General features: G+C 37.0%; 1 protein-coding gene across 1 annotated transcript in view; it reads left to right on the forward strand.

Annotated features, from left to right (window-relative positions):
• Nucleotides 1-12001, forward strand: part of DCAF5 (DDB1 and CUL4 associated factor 5) — a 71917-nt gene that overhangs the window by 9166 nt on the left and 50750 nt on the right. The window contains exons 2-5 of the mRNA XM_005522553.3: nt 926-1069; nt 5253-5289; nt 7654-7793; nt 9864-9993. Of these exons, the coding sequence (XP_005522610.1) occupies nt 926-1069; nt 5253-5289; nt 7654-7793; nt 9864-9993 (451 nt within the window). The remainder of the gene's footprint in view (nt 1-925; nt 1070-5252; nt 5290-7653; nt 7794-9863; nt 9994-12001) is intronic.

Consider the following 12001-nt stretch of genomic DNA (forward strand, 5'->3'; position numbering starts at 1 on the left):
TTTGAGTCTGAATTGAGGAAACCTTATTCAGATTTTACAGGCATTCAAAATTTCTGCTGAGAATGCTGACCAATACAAACGTATCTTGATTTTTTTTTCTTTTCCTAATAAATAATAACTAAATTCAGTTGAAGCACAAACAGTCTAATATTTATTTTATGTATAACTGTTTGCCAGACAGAGAAGGAGGCACTTAAATATATTTATGTAGAGAGCTCTGAACTGAGAACTGCATGTAGGCAAGCAATTAGGAGTACAGCAAGATGTAAAGCAAGAGAGTTGAACTTCCTTTCTCCAGGTACTCTCTTTGTCAGGACTTCACCCCAGAAAAACCTATCTTAACCCTTACAGGTCTAGAAGCCTGGTATAACTGTGCATGCTGAAGACTTCTGAATGCTTTAGTAAAATTTTTTTATCTTTTATCAGTCTTGAGCCAGCCTATGCTATGAAGGCTTTGCAAAGACTGCTAGAGGATATATAGTTGTCAGTGAAAGGAGGAAAAAGTTAGTATTTTATGATTAACATAAGCAATGCTGACAACAAGGAGTTGGTGTAGAAGCATTTTGCCAACATGCGTATGTGAATTGGCATGTAATTCCTCTACAGCTTGCCATGGAATTTTACATAGCAGTAAATTTCTGAGTTTCCAGGTTGCTATAGATTGTCACTATGTGTTGGCAGAATGGCAGCTGTTTAATTCAAACTTTTCCTGCTGATTGCTCTGTTTTCATTAATTTTAATTGAAAACCTGACTGCATGACATCTTAATGTAAATGTGTGTCTATATATCCAAAAAGGCTTACATTTTTATGCTAATTAAGGGTTTTAGCAACTTTTTATGAATAGCTGCAGAATTAAATAATTTGTCTGTAATCAGTTTACATGTGGTTCAGGCAGTAATGTACATTTCCTTTATTTCTTCAAGGAGGGGATGACCGCCGAGTCTTACTTTGGCATATGGAAGAAGCCATCCACTCAAGAGTCAAACCAGTTCAGCTGAAAGGGGAGCATCACTCTAACATCTTCTGCCTAGCTTTCAACAGTGGTAATACAAAAGTGTTTTCTGGAGGTAAGGAAGAGCACCCTGATTTCACATGAATATGTATTGTGAATGCCTTGGAGTAGAAACCATGAGTGATACCCTGCCCCATATGAGGCCTGGAAGGTGTTCTTAATCAGAAATTTGATTTTTTTTGGGAACAGGTTGTGCTCTACTTTAGCTAGCACAACATTTTCAATTTTGTCATGCCTTTTTCCAAACCCTGGTGTAAACTCATGATGTCTTGAACCATTGTGAGAATCCTGGGTCTAGTCTGCCTCTACTTGTGCAAAAGACTGTGGAAAACACTCTTTGTTATTCCTTCTTAGCTGTACTAAGAGCAGTCCCTGCATTCTCTCTGTCGCTCACGCCTGATGCTTGAAAATCTTTTATGCTACTGTCTGATTTCAATGCACCCTTAGATGGCTCATGAAGGACTATTGCCATCTATTGGTGGATCATGTTTTCTTAGACCCCATTTCCGTTCTTACTAAGTAAGCCTCTGCCTTTGAACTGTTGGCACATTGGGTTCTGATAACCCTTGATGCTCTCATTTCTTTTTAATAGAAATCTACTTTTTATTAGAAAATTTAATTTGGTCTTAAAACTAAGGTAAGGAAAGTGGACATAGACTTGTTCTGGAGTAATAGTTTCTGTAATTTAGATCCATTTCACCACTTGATTTTTTAATGTGTTGAGATAGGGAGGAAAATTGAATTGAGAAGAAAAAGGTACATGAGTGTCAATGCAGTCAAGTGCCATTTGCTTCTGTACTTCATTTCCACTATCTGACATGGTCACAGAATGGATGAGAATTGTATCTTTCATTAGTATGTCCATTAATATACAGCTAGACTTACTTTAGAGTACTATGAGACTATTCGGTCAAAGCCCTTCATTACCTTGTTGACCCAAGATTTGTGAACTGTAAATCAGTGCTAGAGGTTGATTCTGAGTGCATGTGAATGATGGTGGAAGCTCCTCATCCTTCAGTGTTGTGTTAAAATTATAATATCCCTAAGATAGAAAGACATGACAGAGCTTAAGCTGGTGTCAGATTTCAAGGATGAAATCGTTCCACTTCTCAGGTGGAATAAACCCCTAGATTGTCAAATGGTGATGCCTATCTTCTTATTCTAGGGAGTGCTGTTTGTTTTATGACAAAAATAGCAATACATGCTCTCTTCAAATTAATATATCTGCACAACTGATTCCAGTGGAATTTTGGGCCAGAGTGTCTTTAGTTTAATTTCAGACAAATGGAACCTTACATGAATATTCAAGGAATAAATTGTGCTAAATCTCACTTGACCAGCTGGAATGGTATTTTCTCATGTCCAGCTCAGTCCTCTATCCATTGGTCTTTGCTGTCAGAGGCTGCTGTTTTCACAGTAAAGGCAGAAGAGTGGCTTGATTCTACCTTGTTATTGAAGTTAACACCTGTAGATAAAGATTTATATAATTGATAGTGGATTTTTGCTGTGATGCCAGGTTAGATGAGCTGTGACAGCCAATGCACAGAGAAACTGGCCGTTCTCATATCTTTTTCCTCCTCCAGTTTTCATAAAAACACTGTGCTTCTGCTAGAAATTATTTCCATTGGAGGAGTCAGGAAGTCTTTCAGCGGCTCCATCGAGATTCAGTGAGCTCATCTGCAAGGGCTGTGAGTCTGACTCTTGGATCCCTTGTAAAGAGTCATTTTGCTGCATGGCCTAGATGTACCATCTGTTTTATCTCTGTTGGTAAAATGGGGCTAGCTATATTTATCCACTCAATGATGTTCTGGGAGATTCTTAAAAAGTCTGAAAGAATTGTGGGTTCTAAGATCTACTGGTTTTCACACAGACACCCACACCCTCACCTGAGGTTGGAGTTGTATATAAATCATGCAAGTTGGAATACTTAAAAAACTCCCAAAACTAAAAATTAGAATATATAAACTAGCACAAGTCACACAGAACTCAATTTACTCTGTAAATAAATGACTGCCAATGACTAATGACTTAGGATGTGATGACCTTTCTCTAAAGCAACTCTTGATAATAGAGGAGAAGGGATTTTCCACTTCAGTACAAATTGGATTGCATCCAAGGAATTTCAGTGCTCTTTGCTTTGAAGGAGCAAGCACCCCATGTAGCCATTACAAAAATGGAAGGCAGGAACTGAGTGGACAATGTTTTGCATGTCATCTCTGGAGGAGAAACTGTCCCAAAGAAGTTCCTATCTCTGAAGAATAATTTTGCCCTTCTTTGTCCACACACACTGAGAGTAGAGCAGCATTTGAAATGCAAGATCCCTTCCTAGTAAACTGTGTGGACATTTTTTTTACTTGCACTTAATGTTAGGTATATGAAAAGCTGAAATAAACCTACAGGAAATTGAATTTGGTTATTTTAGCACTTATACAACAGATATGAGGTTTAGGCCACCTTAACTATTCTCCTCTGTATGTGCTCTGCAGTATTTCACCCTTACAAGTATAGCTGAAGGGAATGACAGATTTTTCCTGTCTTTCTGATTGTTGTAACTGCAGTTATCAAACTGAGAGATTATAAATGACACAGTTGTGTACACAATTACGACTCAGTTTCAATGAAGAATGAACTCTCCAGTGTTAACGTAAAAGCACTCTGGGTGGGAACCCCCCTGGGCTGAGCAGCAGTGATGTTTTCTGCAGGGATGAATCCTTACCAGAAGCATCTAGTTTGTGGTTAGATTTTTGTCACTATTTTCTCCTCCCACATAGGGAACAGAGGAAAACAGTTGTTATTCCACTCTCCTTTCATTCTTACTTTCTCATTTTGGAGCTTGTGATGGAAGGGAATGTGATCCCATGATGACTGGATGCCTGAAACCAGGCAACTGGAATGATTCTTTTGTTCATACTAGATGGAGATTGAAGAGGCAGGAGTGTCTGCTGGAGGAAATTTTGTCATTGGAGAAACTAGGCTGCGTTTTTCACTGGTAAAATACATAGGCACTAGAGTAGTTTTACTCAGGATAAACAGTGTGTAATAACATATAATGGGCGGTTCCAAATACGGTTATTGATCAAAGGACAATTACACTTAAATGATTTGTTTATTGCCCCATGGAAAAGATGAGCTACTGCAGTAATCTAAGGCTGGCATGATTCTACTAGGAGCCTGGGCAAAGAGCTAATGGTTGTAGAAAATCTCATACTTCACTAGTCAAAGAGAAACTTTCTCATATTTCTCTGTTGAGACAGAATACAAGTGAAATATGTATGAGATAAATGAAAACTGAGTCAACTGAACATTTAAGAATCATAACATGAAATCTTGCTCCTTCTCAACCTCTCTCTTTAGTGTGCATTAGGAAAGCTTCACAACTCTTCATCACAAATATATACAAAGCATAAAAATATGACTTTGCAGGTTTTCTGATTTTGGGTTGTTTGGTTTTTTTCTGAATTAAATATAGAAGTCTGTGCGTCCTTAAATATTTCTAAGGAAGAGGTGCCAAATTTAGGTAATAAAATATTCAGCACAGAGACTAAAAAAATAATCTGTTGTTATAGCATGAAGAACTCTGCATGAGCTAACTGGAATTACTTGGTGGCTGTGACCCTCTTAGCCTGCACACATGTGGTTAGTTTCCATTATATTCAATTGGTGTGATCAAAGAAACGTGACATTATTGGTTACTTGGTTTGGTTTTGCTTAATACAGAAAAAATTACATTGGCTGTCACATTTGTACCTTCTCAATGGTTGCAGAACCCTGAATGCTAACAGTGTTAGCTGGCAACATTTGATCAGGGGGCCACCTGCATCTCATTTAAGACATTTCTTTGCACCTTCTGTGATCTTTTTATGGAGGATCCTTTGACCAGGAAGAAAGATGTATCTTTCTTTGAAAGTGTTCTGCTGCTTCATGTAATAGTCTTTGTTGCAAATCTCCCCAAACTTAAGCTCAAACTAGACAAAGAATGATTAATAGCATATTTAAATACAATTATTTGTTGAGCAGTAGCAGACGAAACAGGCTGGTTCATTTGGTGATATCACATGGAACCTTTCATATAACTGAGCAGAGGGTAACCACGTAGCAACTGAGCTGGTCTCTGTTTCAATAGTGGCTTTGAAATTGTAAATTTTTTTTTTAAAAGGTGGTTTGGGTTTTTTTTTTTTCACTATAATGCTTTGTAATTGCTAGAACATGGTGTTAATTGCTTGTATTTCTCTTTACAGGCAATGATGAGCAAGTTATACTCCATGATGTCGAAAGGTAAATACACAGTTTGTGTTTCCACTGCTTCAAGAACTCCTTTAATGTCAACTTACTGGAAGCATTTTCTGTTTTAAGTCAATAGTTTAGGAGAAGAACAGTGTCTCAATACTGAGATGTGTTTATATTAATCTAAGTTCTTAACTGGAATGAAGTATTCCCCATCACTCCATTTTCTTTTTCTACACTAGGGTTCTCTATTATTTTGACCTCAGGAATGAGAATAGTAATTAAATATATATGCTCTCCTGCAGACAGTGTAGTAGGTTCTGAGTAAATTATTCTGGCACATAAACAAGTGTTGGCACATAGACTTCTTGTTTTTCAACAGACTCACCTGACTTGTGTTTAAGATGGCTAGTGCTTGGCCTACCAAACTTCCTGTTAAAATTTTGGAAGCAGGTGCCTGATTCTCCACACTAACATGAAGAATTTTGGTTTTGATACTTTCTTTCTATCAAAACTACAAAACAGTTGGGAATTAGGCTTTGTTGTGCTACATCAAGATCAGGCAATTAGTTAAAGTATAATTAGTACTGTAGCAGTAATATATTGAATTGGACTTCTCTAGACATTATGTCTATTGACCTTACTGCTTTTGAAGTAAAAAAAAAAATTCAAATTTTGGTCTGTACTAATAACTTCCACAAATTTAAGCATTGACCATTCATTTAACATGAACTCAAGAAAAAGCAAGAAGAGATATATGTAAGAACAGAGAAATATAAAGTCTTACGTTTGAGTTTCCTGAATAGCATAATATGGACGTATTTCTTGATGTGTTTGTCCAAAGCCTTTTGCATTGAATTGTTCAGTGTATCTCAGCTTTCCATCATACCTTATGTCTGCTTCTTGCATAAAATTTATATGCAGGCTGGGAAAAAGTAACTTTGTCTTCTGTTCTGATGGTTTCTCAGGAGTATCGTGTTGTTCAGTGTTTGTGCGTTTTTGTTTTGTTTTTAACATTTTAGGCCTTTTGGGAGGGGTGTTTTGTTTGGTTTTTTTTTTGGGGGGGTGTGTTCAGTTTTGGAGGACTTTTTTTTGTTTGGTGTTCTGTTTTTCTTGTTTTAATTTAACATGGAAATATCAGTTTTAGATGCTGGTGTTGATTGTGTTGTGACTTTAAGATTCTACAAGATCTTTGTAATTTTAACTTTTCTATGTAGCACATTTTTTCCTGCTGTATCTTGTTTAGATGTTTTGGCAAGTCTTTTTGATATGTGCATATTTTTAATGTGCTTTTGTTATCAGGTTTTTATTTTTTTAGGTATGCTAAGTCCATGTAGTAATCCATACAGAATTCCTTCCTCTAAGGCTATTTTTTATGATCTTCTAAAAGAAACCTTAGTAGACTGAATTCTGATTGATTTCTATGGAAAATTAATCCCTTTCTAATGATAACACTTGGTCTGTCAACTGCTTTTTTGTAACTGTAAATGGCTTTTTCTGTTGCTGCCTTTTTTTCCCCCCTTTTTTATTAATGATTCCTGAGACAGAGTATGTAGGTATGCACCAAGACATCAATTGCCACAAGAGCAAAATGCTGATTTTATGTGGGATCTCTTTGGTACAGCTTCCATGAGATGAGATATAGGGATCGTATATAAAGTTTATTCCCTAAAGAAAGAAAAGGGCTTTTAAATAGAAATTAAGCAGTCCCAGGAACTTCTTATTTAATATTTCAGTTTTTGACCTCTCCATACCACTATTCCAGCTTTTTAGATTGTTTAAAACATTGGGAAAAAAATAGAGAATGTGCTTTTTCTTTTTTTTATAGCTGTGAAACAGCTGAAATCCAGATATACTTTGGGGGAATTATTTTTATTTTGTTGTTTTATTACTGCTTTTTTACATGGAAAAATATAGGTCTGGTCTACTCTGAAAAACCAAGAAAATTTATTGAAAAAGCCATCTGGAAAGCTCTTATGTGTGCTTCAATTGAACTTTTGGACAAAACAGAGAGCTGTATTGAAGAATGAACTTTTGTCTTGTTTTCCTTTTTACACTAAGTAGTAAAAATTGACTCCAGAGGTTCCAGGGCTTGTTTCCCTTTCCCATTACATCCTCCCAAACTCAAATCTAATGCATCATGTGTTCCATAGCACCTTGCCGTATCTGAAGTTTTTAATGTTTGGGTTTTAGTTTGAGAGATTTTTTTTCCTCATAGCATGAAGTCACTGTACTTTGTTTTTTACTTTTTGTTTGTTTTTTATTCTAATTAAACACCAGGGTCTTCTTATGAAATTACAGAAACTTTGTCACAATGTATTACTAAGTATATAAAGCGGTAAATACTTTGCTTTATAAAAAAACAGCAATAATGTTAATGTCTTTGTTTTTGATAATGTTGTGTCTCTTTTCCAGCACTGAGACCTTGGATGTGTTTGCCCATGACGATGCAGTGTATGGCCTTTCCGTGAGCCCAGTAAACGACAACATCTTTGCTAGTTCATCAGATGATGGCCGCGTTCTTATTTGGGACATCCGAGAATCTTCCCATGGAGGTAAGATCTCTAGAAGGAAAATATAATTGACTTAGGAAGAATTCATGCAAGGCTAGGGAGAGAAAAGTTATGCTAATCTAGGGCAGTTGAGACAGTGAGCTTGGAGAAGGGTGAAAGTGAGGCATAATTACTTTGGCCATGATTGGCAAGCCCTGGTCTTTACAGTTCTGTTACTGTTTTAAAGGACTACTTAAAATTTTTATTAAAGATGGTGTTGAGCTGCTCCCTTCAGAAACATGTTCATTCTCCAGTGTATAAGAGCTACAATTGTGAATGAGCATAAGGAACAATAGAAAAGTAATCCCCCTACTTTTAATTAAAATGACTTAGAGTCTCATTAGTTTAGCTCCTGTAATCTCTCTTCGACTGGCTGAAAGGCAACTTCTGATATCTTACAAGAAAACCATGGTGCCAATCTATTTATAATAAAGATATGAAGGCAAGCACCAGTTATTAGTGACAGTGATTTGACTAAGGAAATATACACAGATTTAAATTAAACCCCAGCTCCTTTGTTTGGCAATCTGATGTTTGTCTCTCCACTTAGCTGATGCAGGCCTTTGCTTCTCAGTGGGGACTGCCATTTTAATAACACAGACTTTTATGACCCAGCAGGATTCTGATTTGATGATGCAAACATAGAATGTCAGTTTTGGTGTTAAACCTTATTTGCAGCAGCTGGCAAACCAACAGCATTTTCTAAAATCATTGGGCAGACTAGCAGAACAAAAGTTGGCTTCTTCTTTTTACTTTTGACTCTTATGACAATGATTAGCACCATGGAGCTTCATCTGTGCTCAGAGACTTGTTTTCATCACTGCTAAAGAGACACTAAAAAGGAAAATCCCTGATGAAAAACTTGTAATGGAGCATGAGAGGAGGGTACAGACAAGACAAGTAAATATTAATTCTGTCTCATTTGCTTGATAGGCAGTCATTTCATAACATACTGGGAATTTGAGAAGGTTGCTTAACATGCTTAACCACGTTTTATATGTGGTAATGAGGGAAATGAGGAAAGAAACGGCATAACTCTGGAAGTGCCTGTGGGGCTATGGATGCTGCACTTGGTGGCTCAGATAAGGAGCACATATATATATATATGAGCACAATAGCTGTCTCCCATGTGTGTGAGTGACACAGGAGTTGCACCAAAGCAAACAGTGAATGGGAAAGTCTGGCCAAGTCCCTGGCTCAAAATAGGGATTGATTCTGGTTTTTTGATTGAAAGAGTGGCAGCATGCCACAAAAGATACAAACAAGGAAGAAAATTAGACTGTGCCTAAAGCTTTAAAGCTCACAGGAACAGAAAGAAGGTAACAGATTCAAGGCTTTTCCCCACTGTTCATAGAGACAGTATTTTGATGGAATAAATAAGGCAGAGTAGCAGTCCAAGCACAATTTTATGAGAGGGAGAATCTGAATGAGCATGTTTTCTACTCTGTGTGTGAACAGGACGAGTTAACTGTTAACATTGTTTTTTTATGAAAGAGGAACACCCTTCTTGTCTACTTGTACAACACTTAAGAGGTGGTAGGCTTCTTTTCCCCAGGGTCAGCAGCTTGCTTTGAGCTGAGTTTCATACAAACTTATTTCACTTCTTATAATATTATTCTTTCCTGGAAGCAATTGCTGCTACATTTATGGTTTGGGTAATCAACAATAGCTGTGGAAGCTCTCAGGCATATGTTACTAGGAAGCTTTCAGAAGCCCCTCTATGTACAATCCCTATCAGATGAGCATTTGGTCATGAACCTTAAGAAGATTCAAGTATTTGATCTTTCAATAGCTAGTTTTAAACTCTGGTAACCTTCCGTAAAGAAAATGGTGTCTTGAAATTCAGTATGTGTCCTTTTCCATATTTAGACAGAATTAATGTACACGTGGGTGGATTTTAGAACTCCAGGTTTTATATTACTTAGAATGTGTCAGCTTGAGAAGTGGTTTGAACATGTCTCCATATCTTCAGATCTTGTTAGGCTGTTTCCATATTCAGCGGCCAAACTCCTTGCATCAAACAGTTGAATGCATTGTTTGTTCTTATGTCTGAAATTTCAACTTTTTCAACAGAGCCCTTCTGCTTGGCGCACTACCCATCAGCCTTTCACAGTGTGATGTTTAATCCAGTAGAACCCAGATTACTGGCTACTGCCAACTCTAAGGAAGGTGTGGGACTCTGGGATATTCGTAAACCTCAGAGGTATGATCTGGCTCTCCTTGTTTTATGCTGTGTTATTTCTTTCCCTTGGGAGGTGATGGCATGCTGGTTGTTTTTTTTCTTATTTTTTTTTAATTTAAGTTTTTAAATTTAAGTCAGTGTATATGGTAGTAAGAAAAGATGCAGAACAAAGTTAGCAGCAATATTGGTAATCGATTATTTTGCATAATTAATATTCTTATTAATACTTATGGTCTAATTTGATTTAAAATAGGGCTAGATCTTCAGTGTTAAGGTAAGTGACTTTTTTCCAAGCCTGCCTGGCCTCACCACTGCAGATTAGCTTGGATTTCTGTGTCAAGTTCTCATCATTATATTTACCACTGTCTTGGTACTACTGGAAGAAGCTGTGGTTGGCACTGCCTGGTTTACAGTTTGTTTTTCCTGCCCAGCTCAGTTTTTAGTCGCTGACTAGAGAGTGTGGTCAAGGCAGCTTTTTACTCAGTGTTTATGAGTTTAACATGACTTCCTGAGTGATACAGACATCTGTATAATCATTTGGCTGTATAATGTGCTTCCAGATTTGCACAGAGTTAAAAACAAGAGAATTAGGTTGCAGCTTGAAATATGGTTAGACTGGGTTCTAAAGTGTCTACTGTGTCTAAAGTGTATACAATGTCTAATACCAGACTTTGGCATGCATGAGTGATTAGGCTTTTTCAGTCTTTCAGATTCTGAATGTTCATTTTTCCATCATAAAAATCTGTGGTGGGTTAAGTGTGATTGGATGCCAGCTGTAACATAAATGAATGCAGGTGTCAAGTCTGCTTTCAGCTACCATTTTTTTGGGATAGCCATTAGCTCTCCTCCTTTGCTTGATCAGAGATGTGTCCAAAACACAGTGAGAAGGATATGCTTGGCTTAGGAAAAGAAAATGGCCCTAAAGCACTCTGCTGCCACTGCAGATTTTTTTCCCTATGAAACTCTCAGGAAAGAGGTCTCTTCAGAATGATCTGAAGCCTGCTAGCGGGCTGCCAAAGTCAGTGTCTCTCGTATTTAAATAAATTAGGCTGGATTTTAGTCTTTTTAAAGTAACAGTGCACTTGACAAAACTTCTACTTGTCTCTGTAGATCTAACTTGTTAATCTAGAAAGCTGGACCTTTTTTTTTAATGTAATTGTGTCACTTTATCATACAAGGAAAAAAATGTATTAATTTTAGATCATTAAAGATACAATCCTCACATTGGTGAGGAAGTGGAAGCCAGAATTTACACATTTATCTATGTTTTTGTTACAGTCTCTTCTGGGGAAAATATACTTAATTATCGGGGGAAAAAGTTCTTGTTAAAGATAAAGTAATCCACATGATGCTGTAAGTACTTGTGGTAGACTGCATAAAACTGAAGTTGGTATGCGTGGGAGTTTTTGAATATTTTCCTTGTTCTTATTAATAATAAAGGATGCTGTAGTTGCAGGTAAGATGTGTGCCAAAAATACTTTGGTTGGTGAGTTTTATAGGCAGAATGGGTTAAAGAGCCCTGAAATTCTCCATTTCAGTCTCCATTTTCCTCCAATTATCTAGGGATAAACAGGAAGCTTCCTCTGTAAGCATGCCACTAGCACAGCAAAGGAGGGCTACTGCATCAGATGCTTTCCTCATTGTCAAAAAGTCTGCTTATGGTGAAAATCCTTGCTTCTCTACATGTCTGTAGCTCTCTTTTATACTGTTTTTGGTTTCCATGAAATGTGTTACTTCCTGAAGTGTAGGAAGGATGAAGGAATAGAGGTTTTTGAGGGACATGATTTAGAAGTATTTGTTTGATTGCTGAATCTTTGCTGGGATTGTTGAATAGCACAATATATAAGTAACTATAGTAAAAAATTGCTAGATGTATTTCTTCCCTAGTCTACATTTTTATTTGCATTGCTGCACATGACATTCACCTGTGAGGGATTTTTATGTCTTAAGCCATCAAAGGAAATTTCTCTTTCCCTTCAGTATTGATGTAGTCCATCGTAACAGTGAGGCCATTGTGGAAGCTTTTCAG

The sequence above is a fragment of the Pseudopodoces humilis genome, chromosome 7, assembly GCF_049639895.1.
Source record: "Pseudopodoces humilis isolate 2021_Gansu_Grassland_sample_001 chromosome 7, ASM4963989v1, whole genome shotgun sequence".
In the NCBI taxonomy this organism is placed as follows: domain Eukaryota; kingdom Metazoa; phylum Chordata; class Aves; order Passeriformes; family Paridae; genus Pseudopodoces; species Pseudopodoces humilis.